At 40.0% G+C, this 18,306-nt stretch overlaps 1 protein-coding gene across 1 annotated transcript in view; it reads right to left on the reverse strand.

Annotated features, from left to right (window-relative positions):
* The window catches only part of LOC139719896 (FHF complex subunit HOOK interacting protein 2A-like), a 57,454-nt gene extending 44,928 nt beyond the window's left edge, over nucleotides 1–12,526 (reverse strand). The window contains exons 1-6 of the mRNA XM_071631284.1: nucleotides 12,437–12,526; nucleotides 11,644–11,722; nucleotides 8,437–8,606; nucleotides 6,480–6,584; nucleotides 5,895–6,017; nucleotides 4,755–4,865 (exon numbers count right to left, since the gene is read on the reverse strand). Coding sequence (XP_071487385.1) covers nucleotides 4,755–4,865; nucleotides 5,895–6,017; nucleotides 6,480–6,584; nucleotides 8,437–8,606; nucleotides 11,644–11,722; nucleotides 12,437–12,481 — 633 coding nt within the window. The 5' untranslated portion in view covers nucleotides 12,482–12,526. The remainder of the gene's footprint in view (nucleotides 1–4,754; nucleotides 4,866–5,894; nucleotides 6,018–6,479; nucleotides 6,585–8,436; nucleotides 8,607–11,643; nucleotides 11,723–12,436) is intronic.
* Nucleotides 12,527–18,306: the final 5,780 nt, after the last annotated feature.

The following is an 18,306-nucleotide window of genomic DNA, read 5'->3' on the forward strand; positions in this document are numbered from 1 at the left end:
ATAGCGTCTCACTCATCTCTTTGAAATTTCAAGTTGTCATTGTTCGACCAACGGAGTTGAAGACAGGCTTTATGTTGCTATAGAGGTATCTCGCGCCACATGAATGGAATGCATACGCTGTTTAGTATTAGTAATGAATTTTTTCATGTCCATCCCTGCCAATAAAAGTGAAGTGTGTTTGACGGGGTTCTGTGTCATTCTGCCTATGAGAAAGGAAAGTTTTATTTTCGCCATGGTTGTTTCTCTATGCGTGGCCGTGGGTGATGGGTGTTGTTGGCATCTGGGCAGTAAAGAACCGAGTATCATGCTATAATACCCCCCCCCCCCTTAGGTTCTAAGCGTTCAATACGGTGATATATCTCTCTTCTTTATCATGTCAATCACTGCTGATGGAATTACAGAGTTATGTTATGACACGTTTCACTCAAAGCTTAAAAAACAAAGTTTATGCAAGATACAAGCAATGGTGCATGAGTCCTATAGGCCATTGATTTTAGATGAGAAATTATGATATGCCTATAGTAGGGGTGTCATTGATTAGGAATTATTAATGACACGATTAAGCACTCCTTCCACTTCTAACTCTCCCCTTTGAATGTGTGTCGATCACGTGAGATCGTCATAAATTATCATTCACGTATAAGCTTTCGTTCAAAGTGTACTCTTAGTTGGAGGAGACCTATAGTTACATGGTTAAAGGCGATGTCTCTTTCGCTGGAGCCGTACGTTTGGCCCGTTTTTCTTTTGCCCTTTTCTCTTTAATTGAGGTATCACTTTCGTCCAGGATAAATCACATTCTCATGTAAACAGACTCACTTGCTCTGTATCCCTTGTTTTGTATCGGAGGCTTCATTGGTTTTACTGCTGCTCACAGGCTTGTATAGCTGTAAGAGCTCTCTGAACTGATCATTATGATAGCAAGATTAGAGGGAGTCATATTGGTTATGTAAATAATGGTCAAAGGTCATGTTTTAAAAGGCCACTGTTAAAGCCAGGATGGTTATAAACACTTAATTGTCATGTTTTATTTGTACGTGCCGAGGATCCCTTGGACCCCGTTTACAGTGTGAGGCTCGGCCGCGCCGAGCCCACCTTCATTTCGGTGTAAACGCGCAAAAGGCCAAATGCGGGGCCAAATTTGGCCTCGCATTAGGCCACGCTCTGGAGGTGGTCTCGAGCCGTCGGCCCGAGCCGCGGTCGCGCCCGGCCTTTTTCTCAGTGTAAACGCAAACTGGGCTAAATGCGCGGCCAATTCTAGTCTGGCTTCCAAACCCTCGCCTGTACTATTTCGCTATTCAGGATATTAACCACTGCAACGTCGAAAACTAGTATAGTTGAAGGTGGTTTTGTCCTGCAAAGGATTTTCTCCTTCGGCAAAAGCCTTTGCCCGAACGGCGACTTCGTCGCCACGGAATTCAGTTGGCAAAGGATCTGAAAACCAGACAATACCAAATTGCGTTTGTTTACAAGTAGAGCGCCACTACGACAAAATAATGAAAGGTTTGAATCAAAAGCGCGGTCGAGTCCGGCAGTGTAAACGGACTAAATTGCGGGGCTCGGCCTCGCAATTGAGGTTGGCCGCGGCCGCGGCTCCGCCCAGCCCGGCACCGTTAACGGGGTCTAAGTTTATGCACTGTACGTACTCAAAAAGTCCGTAAATCAACTTAGTCGCACACGCACAGAATTTCCACCTAGTTTGTGTGACAGAAAAACAAATGTGATCTGAATAATGTAGGCCCAAAAAAGTTCAACTAAGTATCTCATTATAACTTCCAGGTGCTATATTGCATTCTTTTCTTTGTCGATCACGGATAACCGATATCTGATGACCCCAAGCGTATCACCTAACTCGTCTTTAAAGTGACGAGTTTCATGTCTCGTTTCCTATGTTACCAGGTCCTTAAAGCCAAAACATAGTTCTCGTATGCCTGCAGAGCTGTCGATTATTGCTCCAAAATGTACACGATTGCATATGATATGAAACGTGTAGAACAACGGTGTAATACGGTGTAACACAATTTCAGTTGTGTAATGATGAAAATGAAAAAAAAATTTGCCAAAACGGTTCACTGGAAGTCCACAATCTCAGAGCTTATCTGATTGTGGTTGCAGCGTAATTTGTCATTATTGATTATTAATAATTGAAAAATCGGGCCACAGAAGTATCCATTGATCTTCTGCGCTAGAGTGAATTGCATGCAAGTTGTAATTGTAAGTGCAAGATTGATTCAACTCGAAACATTCTACCTCCCAACAATGCTGGGGATTGCCCTTCTGGAATAAAAGTTGTGTACTATGATCAAAATTATTCCACAATTATGATCTAAAAATACTCCAAAATAACTCATCATCCCGCCAAATCGTGTCAGCCAGGTAAGTTTCTCGGTAGTCCCTTTTGATGTATTGCAAGTAAGATCCAAATGGCACAATAAAATTTTGAGCCCTTCTCAGAACTATGTTTGAGCTTTAAAGACCTAATAAAATGCTTGCAAAATGTTTTAATATGCAAAAGAAATGTAAAATATATGTCATGATTATCAATGTAAATATGTTGTCAGTGTCGTTCCGGTTTTTATCGCTTCTAGAAACTCCCCCAAATATCACATTTTTGGAGGACCCCGTTGCAGCTTTTGCGAAAAAGATAGTCACGTGACCAACACCCCTGAACCGATTGATGACGTATAAGCACGGAGTTGTGCTCAGTTAGCAGACGCCGCTCAGCACAAGCACTCAGATTACTAGCTTGGTACACGCGCGTACACGATAGCTAGCCCGGCCAGGCCCGGGCCCCGCGGGATGTGCGCTCCCGGCCCGGTCGACCCACTGACTGTCGACATGTACGCATTACCACGTACATTATCACTAAGTTAGCTTGCACAGATACCTGGTACCTCGAGCATAATGTCTTCCCCTATATGGGTAAACTTCGACATTGATGATGATGATGAAGACTGCAGCTCTGACGATAGCGGAGAAGAAGAGGAGGCACATGAAGTTGAAGGGGAAGATGGGTAGGGAGAGGCAGCCGATGAACCAGAACGTTATCGTTGGGCTGCACCTTACCGATATGAACCAGCTGCATCTCCCCCGCTGCCAGTGCAAGAGCGTATGAACATGGCACCAAGCCCGAGAATAGACCTCACGGAAACGATCGCCTGGGAAATACAGAGTGGTATGTCTGGTATGCCCCCATATAGTTTAACGTTAGAAAGGATATACAACCTGTATTCTACATGATTGACATTGTAAGTTGTAACTGTTTGTCTAGTAAGTAGATTAGAAGAACAGGCCCAGCTCGCTCACAAAGTGAGCGGCTACTCCGGCCGCAGCAAGCAAGCGGGAGCGTCCCGGCCGTGGCCTGGCCCGTCGGCCGGCGCTTACAAGTTAAACTACCAGTAGTAGTCTAGTAGTAGATCTAGTAGCAGTCTACTAGAAGTTATAGTAGACTACTACTAGTAGTCTACTAGTAGTAGTAGTCTACTAGTACTACTACTAGTAGTAGTACTATTACCACTACGGCACTAGGTCTAGTAGACTAGTAAGTAGTAATAGCAGAATCTTTGGTAGTAGTACAGAGGGTACACTCTAACGCCTAACGGTTAGGGGGATATGTTGTTACAGGGTGGGTCGTGGCTCAAAAAAAAAAAAAAAAAAAAAGGCCTAACCAGTTTCCCATAGTCAGTTTCTGCAACATTTGTTACAGTAATTTAGATGCGCCATTTTCTAAGAAAAACGATACCAAGAATTATCGTCAATTTTGGTCGAGTAGTTTTTGTTTTATGCTAAAAATCATACTGTGGAAGGAAGCCCAAACGCCGTGCTTATCTACCGATGAATGCCACGGTGGGGCTGGATTCACGAGTAGGTCTAGGCCTATAAAGCATGCGAGTCGCCGTAGTATTAGTACAGACACGCAGTGGTGGTGGGGCTATCGTGAAATAGGCCCCACCACAGTGCTCGTGCACCGTACCCGTGCATTTATAGCAAGCAAGGGTAGGTCCTCCTAGGGTTTAGGGTTAGGTAGGGTTGTATTTATGTTTAAATTGGCCGTTAAATTAGTCGAGGGCCTTATTATGAAGTCATTTTCGCCGCATTCACGAGTATTCACTGTGGAAGGCAGCCCCACTGCCGTGCTTACCTACCGAGATGAACGCCACACGGTGGGGCTGAAACAAGCGAGTCGCCGTAGTATTACTATTAGTACAGACACGCAGTGGTGGGGCCTATTTCACGAGTTTGCCGAAAATAATGGATATCCAAGCGTACCACAGTTGTAATCTGTATTATTGGCAGTATTAAATCCGATATAGTTCATTAAATATTCTTTTGTCTAAAGGCTTAGCCAATGGCAATAGTGCAGCGCAGCACCTGCTATGCGCTCGCTAGCTCGCTCCCCCGCCAGCGCTAGCCAGTGCAGCCGCCGCGCCGGCCGGCTGTCGCTGCGCTGCGCTAGCATAGCCTTGCCATCTCGCTGGCTACGGCTAGACTGGTCGTGAACGACTCCGTTCTTAGACGTCATCACAATTTAGAAGTGATAGTGCGCCGCATGCGGCGAAAGTATAGCAAGTTTTCCAAAACCGAGGAAATTGCATCCATTATGTTAACAAATATAGAACAAAATTCAGAACAGTAAAAAACCCCGCACAACCATAGAATTACTTAGAATTTAACATTTACTATCATTACATCATTGAGAAAAAAATGCCTAAACCATTTTATTAGGTCTTTAAAGGCAAGCGTTTAGGAGTACTTACTGGACTCTGCACCAGCTTGAGGAGGGAGTCCACTACGCTGAACTCAGCATGACTCATGTCCAATGGAGTCTTGCTGGCACCCCGCTGTCTTCCCCCAGAGTGTCTTGGGCCCTGAATAAGGTGACATGAAACCCAAATATACATGTGCATTGCGTAACTGCAGCAATATCGATAGAAGACATCAGCAAAGTTTGATAATTGGACAATCCGTTGAAAAGTTTTAAAGTTTTGGTGCGGTCATCACTGGAGAGGACTACTACAGTTTGTGACATTACATATGTACAAGAACACAAAGAAATATCAAGATAATTCATCAAAATTTAATTTCTAATGAAATTTTGGCATTCCCTTGACTTGTTGCTGACCTACATTGAAGGTAGCACTTTTTTTCCCCTGCTGTCTGAAAGAGGTATTTAAAGTCAGCAGCTCTTTCATTATGCTAGAAAAGTGAAAATGTTGAATTTTCTTAATATTTTCTTTACATTGTTTTTCACAAAAGATGTCACAAAGTGTTTTAATTTTCTCATGAGCATATGGTGGCACAAAAACTTTAAAAATTCATAATTTTGAACAGATTGTCCCATTTTCCTCAAACTTTCACTGATGTGTTCTACTAATCTTGCTGCATTCACTCAATCCACATTTGGTTTCCATTCTCTTTTAAGTTGGTTAGTATTGCATTCTTCATTTCATTGCAGCATATTTATTTTCTTTAAAAGTAAAATAAAATACAAAGAGAAAATTTCATACATCTGACACAAAGAGAAATTATGCTACTATTACAAACATGTTTCTTCATGTCATGTCAAGCACATGTTACAATGTACAGAACACATATTTTACATCTATGAGTAGGTACATCATATTGCGACACTATCAAAGAAACATACATAAGGGAACTCCCATAAAATATGTATAACCATCATCTGTGCAATCAGTAATATACTTGTAGTGATATGTACACTGCAGAACGTACAATTTAAGTCAAGCTCTTACGGATTTACATTTACGGATCAACATTCATGGTCCTTATATAGTAATGGATCATTGCAGATGAAATTCAGTCGGGCAAAAAAGGCATAACATTATCACATTCAATAAAAATAATTAAAAAAAACATATTGCATTTATGAAACTTACTTCAAGAAAGAAGTTGACAAGATAGGGATCTTCCCTGAGTTTGAAGCACACAATGCACAAAAACTGTATCTCTTCTCTCTCGGTCGGTCCTGCCCGTGTCTTTCCACACTCCTTGACCAGCCTCTGTAAGAAACATGAACCACGTGAGAGAGAAAGAGAAGGCAATTATATCTTTCTCTTTACATTACTTGAACTCAAACTGCTTTCTAATGAAAACATGTCATACAACATGGTCACACCGTCCTATAGCACACTTTGTTATGTTACATGTTTCAGGAAACAACACAAAAGCTCACAAAATGAATGTGACACCATTCCCACATGACCAAACTAACAGAAAATGACGAAATTGATACATGGTTGAAAGAATGTCTACATCAGCTGCAAGATGCAACTAAAACAAAAACCTAAAATGAGGCTGAATGCTGGCTCATAAATGTACTTTGGAGATAATTTTTTCCATCACTGCATACTAGCTTGCATAGGAGCTACTCTTGATGTTCATTCAAGGCCAATTTGTGTCAAATATGCGAGGTGTATATAGTAAGCTTTCTACATAACAGGGCTGAAAGAGGGAATACTCACATGTACGGGTCTGTAGACATTGACGTGGGGTAAGAGAGGCTGCTTGATTCGGCCCAGGAGACTGGTGAAGAAGGTTAGTACCATCTGCTTCATTCCTGGGGGACACTGCAAGGACAAAAATCAATATCAGCATGAAATCCATTTTTGGATTGAAAACAGAATGAGATAATGCCAGGGCAAAAGACAGCATCTACAGCTGTACATGAACTTCATAACCAGTCAAAAACCAAGAGTTTCATGTGCCTTGGACATAGAGTGATTATATAATTTATTCCACATTTGATACTGTTGATACTATTTGGAAGACAGTGATAAGTTAGTGGGGATGTAGTACAGTGGTGCCATGGTTTTAGAGGATTGAGTGCTGCACTACTGCAGAGCACTTTGATATTCCAGTGTGGAAGTCATGTAATGGCACTAGCATCCTTCAGTACGAGAATAATTCATCTGCTATGTGGGTTAAAGTGGGTTAAAGAATGTAGCTGAAATGAGCCACATGTGCCCTCTTGATTTTCATACTAACATGCACGGCCGTGCAAAAAGTGTGCAACAAAAAAACATAACAGCACAACGTGTTATCCTATGGGACATTACAGAGAAAGCATAACTGCTCGGTCAGTAACGTCACAAAGTCTACACCAGCAGTGCTCACTCAATCAGTTATTACAAGCTTATAGCGAGCTACTATACATGCTCTCAATCCTGCCTTTTTGTGCATATGATGTAGATACAAAATGTATACATGTAATATACGTACGTTATGTGTGTGATGTGCTGGACTGCTGAGTGCATAAATGTTTGGAACGAACATCTTCGAACATCTCAACTTTTGAGCAAGTTCTACATGTTGCTGACTGATATGGACCAGCATAAAGGTACATGAAAAATGCTGTCAATTTTCGACCCATCTTATAAATCAAATAATACACTGGTTTAAGTTTGTGATGTTAGTGGAGGTGCAGCTCATTCTCGGGTATTTACTTGTACAATGTTGTGCAACATGCACTTGGCTTTGCCTCGTGCATGTTTCACAATTGTAAATATCCTCCAGTGCGCTGCATCTTCACTAACACACTCTCACCTCCGGCTCTGTATTATTTGTATATTATGAATGTGCATTCAGTAGAAAACAAAATGTAACAGTTGGCTTAGATATAACAGATGCATTTGAAAGTGGGAACCCACATGGAATGTGCCCAGGGTAGTGGCTTGAGCATGTGTGGTATGGATTAGGTTTAAATATTTTGAGCACTATATCATGATGAATAAGGGCACTAAAATGCAAACAGTGGCTTTTGTAGACATAAAAAACCACAGGTCTACTACACACATGTAGCTCACAACCTAGAGTTCACAAAATGTTCTTTTCTCATTTTGTTGTAATATTGGCTCAACATTTCCAGCGGACCACAAAATGAACATATCATGTTTCAGCATTTGACTTTTATTGCACCTATCAGTTTACATGCTAGATTTCATTAATGGACATGTGAAATACATGGATATACAATACAAAGCAAAGATAATGCCTAGTTAAAAATATACAAATTGCAGAAAATAATTTTCCTTCTTGAAATTGGATAGAAATTCTAGTTGATGGACAATCATTTTGAACAAATTGGTCAATAATTCTATGTAATGAAATTGCTAAAAAAAATGACATTTTGTACATCAGTTTATATCCAAAATGCACAGCAGATTGCTATGCCATACCAAGAAAATTTTTCCCTGATGTGGTTATTACATGTTGTACTTTGTGAGACATAGAATTGTGCATGCAACAATTACATGCTCAGGAAGGTGGACAGTGTCTTTTAAGCATACATGTAAGTATGTAGTATGTATGTATGCATGTATGTATGTGTGTGTGTATGTGTGTGTTTTCTGCAGCATTATGCTGACAGAGTACGAGAAGTGGCAAAAGCTAAGATTTATAACAGGCGAGGGCAGCACTCACATCAGCCTTGCCAAGCGTCCACAGGGTCTCCAGGATCTTGTGCTGGAGGAGGTGCTCCATGCAGGGCCCCGTCTGGTTGGCCTCCATTTGACCTTCCTCCTGGGTCAGGATCACCAGCATGTTGTCAAGGTGATTGGGGATGTTACTCTCCTGCACCGGCTGCTTGTCATCTGTGAGGACACACCCATCCATACATTGAGCCAATGTGGTACATGTATTTGAGATTGGATGGTGCAGTTTTTGCTGTTGTTTTGTTTGGCTATACATCATGTGACTACTAAGGAACCATTTGAGTGCTTATTAGGCCAAGTAAAAAAAGAAACCAGTTTCTCGTCCTCGCGCGCATCGATTTTGGCCGCTGCGTCGATTTTTTTACTATTTACTATTTTCAAAATGGCGCTGAAAATACCAAGAAATTCATAATTCTCGTCCCAGCCCGCTCCCCGCTCGCATCGATTTTCAATTGCCGCATCGACTTTTTTTATATTTTACTAATTTTTCGGCCGCCGAAAAAAAAAATCGACAATTCACCTACCAATCGTGATGTCTCATTTCTAATTACGCCTTGCGTCCTCTACTTTATAGCTGTAGTACAGCTGTAGCTTCTGTAGTGCGTATGTAATAACGCATGCATTTCACACTGCGAGCTCGGCAAGAAGGAATGACCCACAAAGCAGTTGAACTGTAATTGGATGGGCGCGGGCGGGCGCGGCCTGGGCTGTGATGTACAGCGCACTCGGTACGTCGTGGTGTAGACAGGACGTTGAGCACCTTCTGTACATTTTTCTCGTGCTGTTGCCCGCTTCATGTGCTGCTAGATTGATTGCGCGATGTAACCACATACTAGTCATAAAGGAGACCAGCCAGCCAGCATAGCATGCGCGCGTTCTGGAGCTGGAAAAAAAATCGTGGAGTGCAGTGATGAAGAGAACCGATCTCAAGCGCACGTGTGCACAGCGAACGGCTTTAATACCAGGGCCCCGTTTTATCAAAAGATATAAATCAATTTTAATTTTCCTTACTACACAGTCTGCCATAGACTTACAGTTGAAATCGACTTCATAATCAATTCTAACTCTTCATAAAACGGGGCCCAGAGCTGCCAACCTTTGGAAGCACAAATTAGTACTCAGCAGCTCCAAAATTCATATTTTTTCACCAGAATTCGTATTTTTTCAATCTCCCTCTTTTTGCTATTTTGAATTAAACTCATCGACTTATGAGGCCTACAGGCTCTAAACATAACGTTATGACACATGCCGAAGCATCGAGCTGGTCACCAGCACGATAAAGATGCCAAACTACGCAATATTCAGCGTTGATTGATTGCTTTCTCGCAGTGAATGTGTACAAGTGCAAGTATGTACCTCCAAAAACTTGCTGGGATGATTATGGAAGCTTCCACTATCTAGCAGGGGACGTGGAATGCTTTCATCTTCTCAAGAGAGCTTCTTTGTGAGCGGATGCGATACCGGTACTCTGTTCCGTGTTTCCAATTATCGTTTACTATGAAAACATAATCACGCGTTGTTTTCAGGCTTTTTTCATTTCATTAGATTTTAAACATCAGTCTTTTCCGAAGTATTCCAATTCCTTTTCCCCTGACTGGAATCGGAAAGTCTGCTATAACGATGATCGCAAAATGCCGCGCTGTGTGTGGAAGCGCCGATGTACAAACACGTGGCTTCACTTTCAAGTTTAAAGGAATGCGCCATGTGCTCCTGCCTATAAGAGGTTACTGCAAGTTCGATGAATCGAATGCGCCGTAGCTGAGCTGAGCTGAATGGCTTATTTACGGTAAACATGCAGTGTACGTTCGATACGAAGAAATCATTACGTCTTTCACGAGGGAAAAACACACAAAACAAACAAATAAAATACACCCACAAACGAATGTTAATAGCCAAAACTTTGAAAAGTAATAAGCAGTTTTGATGAGCGTGAACTGAAATTGTCATTACACGTTGTATTTTGCTGTTTATATCACTGCTGCTTCTTGGTATCACTGTAATGATGGCCATGGAAGAAATGAAGGGAGAATGTGACTTACCTGCACAGGTACATGTTTTACTACATTTATGTAGTTTTGGTATACAATAATTCATCATCAAATGATGAGTGATTATCAAATGTCTTTTTAGAACATGAAGAAACATCTTTAAATGTTTAATGCTATAATGCCACATCAGTATCATTTTGACATCCATCTGCAATTGTACAAGCTAGTTTCCAGTTGAATGTGCTACAATTGTACTGTGAAGAACTATACATACCAGCTGTGTGGACTCAAAAAGTCATAAACACAAATGATAAATAAAGCAGTGTTTTGAATATCATGGAATTAATTTCAGTCGTACATTTGTTGAAAGACATGTTTTATACCTGTTTCAATTAATAGCACAATACATCAGAATTGCAAGTACACTGGTATCAGAAATACCAGTATTAAGATGGTCATTTTCCCTTGACATCTGTAGTGGAAAGAAAAAGCAAATGTATTTCTGCATGCATGAAGTTTCGTTTCAAGTATGGTACATAATATATCTATTTGTTTGAAAATGCACAGAGTGCAGGCAAGACATACACTTGGGACCTGGTCTCTCATAACACAGCTACCAGAGTGATATTTCATTTCATAAATTGGATATAGAAAATAGTAAACCCCTCTCTCGTTACCTTTCTCAGAATTACCGGACGAGAAACACATATTACTTTCATTTTGACAATCCTCGAAAAAATAGTAAGATATCAAATAGTAAGGACCTCCCTCATCGCCTTGCTCAAAAAACCCGGACGAGAAACTGCTTTCTTTTTTTACTTGGCCTTAATACCAGAAGCTACAACAGGACTGATAGCTTTTCATAGTCCCATTTGCGGCGTTAAAAAAACCCAACAACAACAATTGGAGAAAATGTAAAAGCTGAACATTAGCATATCATTAGAAACTATACAGCAGTACCATTTTGTCCAGTCTTCATGTGAATGACCAGCCTACAAACTAGCCTTAATAAGTCAATTCAGACAAATACAGATATGTACAATTTATGTTTTTTCACATGCCTCTTAATACTATGTTGTCACAAACACCTTTACATCAAATGAATCATAATCAATCTATAAATGGTCTTTAGAAATTGCAATTAAACCATTAGAACAATTTCCTGTGCAAATTGTTTCATGTGTATTTTGAAATATCACTTGACTTACCTTTACTGTTGATAAAGTAGTGAGTGATTGCTTTCCAGTGAAAAACGAAGTCCTCAAGCAGAGTTTGCGTAGGCGCAATCTTTTTGAATTGATAATGAAAGAAAACGTCAGAAGTGATGTAAAGTTGGAAAAGGGGCATAACATTAAGGGTTTGAGGCATTTGAGGGATTAGCTCCAGTTGATGAAACATTGTGTGGTGTGGGTCGTCTCCTTTCTTTTTCCTGTAAATATTACTTGCTGTCAGTGTCATTTGTTCTTTACAAGAATAGTGAGCAGTGAAGAAAATATGATGGACACCTAGATAGGTAGGAATATGATTGTATTTTTTTTTTAATTTTGTATTTGTGTAACTGGTTTCTCCTGTGTAAAGCCTATAGATGCAAACAACTTAAAGATGGTGCATATTCATAGTGGATAGTGCAAAATCATTTAAACCACTAAATTTACATCAACATTCAATCAAGAAATCAATTTATCTAAATTTACAATTGTACAATGGTAGTAAAACCTGTTCCTTATGGAAACCGAGTATTTCAAGGTTGCCGGTTCCCGTCGCGTCAACTCATGGACAAGAACTGGGTATACTCGCTCGTGTCCAACTTGTGTAACTTACTCTTGGCTTTGCTTTACCTAGATTAGCTAGGCCTTTTCTAACCGATGGGGAAATCACGATAGAGAAGAGCGCTATTTACTAAGCACAGGGATAAGAACACACCAACACTAATACATGGGACTACTGTCTGAAAGAGTTTTTTCCGAGTACGCATACGGAGGAAAACGTATAAAAACTTACTGCCTCGACCGCCTGATGAAGAACAGCCGCAAATCGGTTGAGCATCGTGAAAATGTGGAATCTTTCTTCCTAATAGTAGAAACTGATTGTGAGAGTAAGTAAATCAGCGCGAATTAGATAACAGCGGATGTTTTGTTTCGCATACATCGTCATTCATTCAGAACTTGTCCAGCTGTCATTCGGCCACTGCGCGTGCGTGTGATGATTGCACCAGAGAAGTTTATGCGTGATCCTTTTCGAGTCCCCACCCCACCTCACCACCACAACCACTCCACCTCGACCACCACCACCATCGTACTACCACCTGTCCACCACCGCCACCATGTAACGAGGTCCTTATGGCTGCACAGTAAAACTATGCAATTCATTACGTTGAAGTAACTATGACGGTAATTGTAATATGGAGTGATAGATAATGGAGTATCAGGGATATACAGATAATTTAAAGCTGACATCAAAATTAATAGTACATTGTATTGGCAATAAATAGCAATTCCCCAAATTCTGCTAAACAGACAGGTGAAGTTTTTCTCAAAAGGCAAACTTGCAATCTGATAAACTGTCAAATCAATACAAGGGGCCCATGCACTTATTACAAATAACAAATGTAAAGACAACTAAATTTTTAGGCATTACTAGTATCGACTGTGATCTAAAATGATCTGGGTCTGGGAGAGTTTTGTTTCAGGGTTGGCAGGGATGAAAGCACGCAGCTGAGAGAATGTCTGCCAGCAGTGGCTACCTATGTTGCACTATAGACATAGCACATGCACACACACACACACACACACACACACACACACACACACACACACACACACACACACACACACACACACACACACACACACACACACACACACACACACACACACACACACACACACACACACACACACACACACACACACACACACACATGCATGCATGCAAATGTACTATACATGTACATAACTGTGAGTCAAAAAAAAAAAATCGACTCTCGCGAAAGTCGCATTTTTTTTTCTTTTCAGTCCCGAGAGCTTCGACTCGTGCGAGGTTTGCTGTATATGCAACATTTGCCATAGCCTGTAGCTTGTCACATATTTTCATACTCATTGTTGCCTCTCTGTACAACTCCCTTTGAGGAATATTTCATTTCAATGTTGTCATGGGAACTATTATCATGTTTTCGTTGGTTTTTTTTGTGTTTGTCTTTGTGATGTAATGTGTTTTGTAAGGCAGCTCACCACAAGCTTTGCTTTTTTGAGGTTCTGCCTTCCTGTACAATAATTTCATGCATGTGATTTCCTACATGAAAAAAAGTTGGAAAATAAATGTTATACAAACTTGAAACTTGAACTTGAAAATGGAAGACTTATGTGAATGAAATATTGTTAAAAGATATTGGAGTTATATGAGTAAATTAAAAACGTGTTGTCAAAATGTATTCTTTTAACCATTTACAATTCATTAATCATTCCTCATTTGTCATATAACATTATTGTTTAGAGTGCTTGTAGTAAGTGTTCATTGCATCGTATTTTCCTATTGCCAGAAAAGAGCGGTACGTGTCATTTCAAAGTCTTGTGATAGCCATACAAAGCTATTGTTTTATGAATTGAATATACTGCCAGTATTTTTACTTTATGATTATCAAGTGATTTGTTTCATGCATTCATATACTAATGATATGTTACCAGAATTATTTGATAATCTGTTTGTGCGAAATAGGTCATTTTACAATTATAATACAAGATGTGCAAATGATTTTCGTGTGCAATATGGAAGGTCTTCATTTACAAACTCTAATATTATCATATGTAGAGCACCTGAATTATGGAATATGCTATCTGAGAATATCAAACGATGCAGTGCTGTTAAAAGTTTTAAAGTAAAGTTGAAAAAAAAAATATCTATTACAAAAGTTTAGTTAATTAGATATAATCTTTTAAAATCAGACTGAGTTATTGTGTGTAAGTGTGTGTGTGTGTGTGTGTGTGTGTGTGTGTACAAACAAATGTCTCAATGTTCTTGATGTGCACGTCAATGTTTGTTGCGCCCTCTAAAAAAGAATATACTTTATGATTGTTGTTGGATCTTCAAGTTATAAGTTATTTTATTACTTTCTGGAGATCCATCCATGTGCCATTCATATTGTCTTTTTCTTTGCAACGGTTTATGTAATTTGTATTTTTACTTGTGTGTCAATGTTATGTATCACGTCTTTTGTTCATGTTGTTATGGAAATGGAAAATGAATTCAATTCAATTCAATTCAATTACTGAACAATTGTTAGCTGCAGTGCTTGTTTATGAGCGTGCCGTTGTTTATGTAGTTTTGTTATGAATGTTTTGCTTATTTGTCTTGTGGATTTTTTTTTTCTTGTTCCGCTTTTGTTTTTGTGTTTTGGCCCGGGGGTGGGGGGGGGGGGGTGGAGGTTGTTGTACTTGTACTTTCACAATCAAATATCCTGTCAAATACCCGGGTGTGAGAAAAATCATTGTCTCTTTTAACGAGAACATTAACAAAATAACAATCATGTCAAAGTTGTTGGGCAATTTTCATCACACAAGAATGATATCATTGATGACTTGGTCAGAAATATATAACCATAAAATGTCGCGCATTGAGAGCATAATCATTCAGTCATTTCTATAAGTCATGATCATAAGTATTACATCACGATTTCAGATCTCTTGGATATTAAAAAAAAATACTGAGATCAATGACCAGGGCAAAGACGAATACAATCATGTAGGCCTACTTGCCTACGTAGTCTAGTACTGACGTATCAGCCGGGAGGTGGCACACCTCTGGCGCTGTGTCAGCTGCTTAGGTGGTTGTGTCGTCACATAACACAAGAGGGAGGCAGACTAGTAGCGACACTCGGTGTAATTGGAGTTGACGCGAGTTTATGTCAGCCCACTTGACTTTATGACCATCGGAGGCTCATCGGGGGGGGGGGGGGGGGGGGGGGGCATTTCATGAAGCATTTTCTGTCTGACAAATGTTTTGTCGGACAAATTTGCTCTCAACCATTCAGATGCAAGGATGTCAGTAGCTTATAACAGTTTGTCAGAAAAACACCTGACAAAACGCTTCATGAAATGCCCCCGATCCCCAAAGTTTCGGCGCTCCGATGCGTTCCGAAGAAATCTGGTCCGACAAGCTCCAGAGACTGGCACCAAGCCTTACTCCGAGGGTGATACCAATGGCGGAAGAGCCCAAGAGCGGAGAGTCAAATCAACCTAGGTTAGGTGGCTGCTTAATCGTCGGAAACTCAACAGACTCTCATAGGACGTCGGCTGGACACTCACGTTAGCCGCATGACACAAGTCTGACACACATCCAACTAACTCAATACTAACTGGACTGACTCGACACTTATCCGACACTAACTCGAGTTTCGATCGCAAATGGCGTCCGATGGCGAACTATGGTCTGAGCTTATACCCTCATTCCACAGAGATTTTTTTATTATTATTATTTTTTTAATTCTTTTTTATTTATTCTTTTTTTTATTACTTGTCATTCGTCGGAAGTAACGTTTTTTGCTTCCGGTCACCCACCGAAGCGTATTTGATCGCAAGCCAGTGTGATGAATCCGACTTGTGTTTGTCGACTATCAGGTCAGTGACAGACATGTCGGGCGTGATCCGATTAAAAATATCCCCGTGTTTTCTTATTCTTTTCCTCGTTTTATTAGCAGCTCTAATCGCAAATATCTCAACAAGAATGGACCTCCTTAATTCGTCTTTGCGATAAAACTCTTCAAATATAATTCGGATAATGAAATGTTTGAACTGTTTCTTTTCACTAAGGCATGACCATGAGTACCTGGCAGTCATTGGTCTTTTTTTTTTCACGAAAAAAAAAATCTTATTTACATTTAAACATTCAGGTACAAACACATGTCACGTTACGTGATACATGGTATAAATGATACGATTTGACAGACAGTTACACACAGTCTAAATGATGTAAATACGATTTTGATTAATATTGGATAACAAAAACTCTATTTTTTCTGACATATATTTATCTGCTTTCTTCGCTTGCTCTTCTTTCTTCCTTGGCAGTCTTGGGTTGAGGGGCAATGTCACCTCAAAGGGCTGTCCTTGCAATGTACAGAGGCTATACTTACTGGTGATAAGACCATGTCACTAGTAATGTTTAAAGAGTAATGTTTGTCATTCCAAAGGTTCGTTATTCCGAAACATACAAATTGAAAACCCAAAGTGTTATGTCAGTGCGTTCTACAGAATATCTCCTGTAAGAAAAAAAGTGGACCTAGTTTAGTTAAAGGTTTAAATGGTCATGTAATTGAAGGCATAGATTGCAGGACATAGGTTATTCTGATTTCCTGTTCCGTATTTGCTTTGTTAAAGTCGATGTCTAGTCGACTGTAGCCCTAATTCTAAAATCGATATTCCAAACCCTAACATCTTCAGGCTATAGACAATGCGGTAGTGAAAGGGCTGATCTTAACTCCTTGAGAGGAAAAGACGGAAATTAGCTTCCATTGAAATCCTCGCCAGTCCGCTCTCCTAGTGATTGTTAAGCTGGCTTCCTTTACGCAGAAAGCGACTTTCGTACCCGCTGAGCCCATTTTTTTCTGGTTGATCTTTTTTGATGAACATTCGTTGTTCCCACTGAAAACTACCGATGTAGGTCCTATATCATGGATCTAGCTCCATGCCAATACCATGGAGCTGCGTGTAGCTCCGTGGTGCTATACCGTCTTGCCCTCACAAGCATTCTCACAGGGATTATAGGCGACGGCTAGTATGATGCATTGTAACGGTTGACATACCAACACGGACGAATAGAAAGAATCACATTCTCAATCAGGAAGTAGGATGAACTTAACGCGTTTGTATTCAGCTAACGCCCCCAAGCGTTTGATGCAAAGAATAATTTGAACAACGTAATCGGCATCCTCTTTTTTGTTGTTGTTTTTGTTTGGAAAGAATCATCAACACAGGGTCAACACCCTCGTGGAAGAAAATTCTGTTCTTGACATAAAACATAGGGCATCACCTCCAGTTCTGGAAAAAATATGGTAATACTAATCAGTACATCATATGGTTATGACTGTATACAATAGTTTCTCAAGTATAGTTTCCTGGTTATGAGGACTGTAATTTCAAGGGTTGTGGTTAAAGGCAATATTTACCTTTTGCAGATGAAACAAAAACCCAGCTTTAGTGATTCAAAATAGTTCTGAAATGTGAATTAGAGATAGAATGAACCAATGTAATACGTTTAATCATTATAATCAATGTAAAATATAGTTATATACAAAATGTTAACAATAGTTATAATCAAATTGTTTCTAGACAAAATTGTCTACAGTTATGGTTTAGTGAGAAAAAATAGTGATATCTCCTTATATTCTAGGCCTTATTTCAAAACTTTTATATGATAGGATGTTTTGTGATACAACTGACCTATACATAATTATGCATCAAATGTGATAACTCGAACATTTTGTAAATCATTGCTCCTATAGAGGTAAACAGTACCTTTATAATAGCAAGATTAACATAAACCAAGCCCAGGGGCTGGTCTGTATTATGAACTAAAGCACTATCTTTTGAGGGGTATTTTACACGTGATTTTGTCCGTACTGGTGCATAACCATTACCTTTCGTTTCGCTTATTTGCTCAGAGGGAGTGCTAGTATTTGAGCGAGAGTCGAATGAAAAGTGCGCCACTGCGCTATTTAACTACAATGAAGTGACCGTGTGTGGGCGTGTTTACTAGGTAGCGAACACAAATGACTGCTGCCGTGTTTAGAATGACAACACTCGACAGCGCTCTCTATCACAAACAGGGACGTATACGCAGGTATCTTCCAGGCATTGCTCATTCGACGTGTGTGCATG

This window comes from Diadema antillarum, unplaced genomic scaffold, assembly GCF_040938485.1.
Source record: "Diadema antillarum isolate AM-2024a unplaced genomic scaffold, OU_Dant_1.0 scf00000009, whole genome shotgun sequence".
In the NCBI taxonomy this organism is placed as follows: domain Eukaryota; kingdom Metazoa; phylum Echinodermata; class Echinoidea; order Diadematoida; family Diadematidae; genus Diadema; species Diadema antillarum.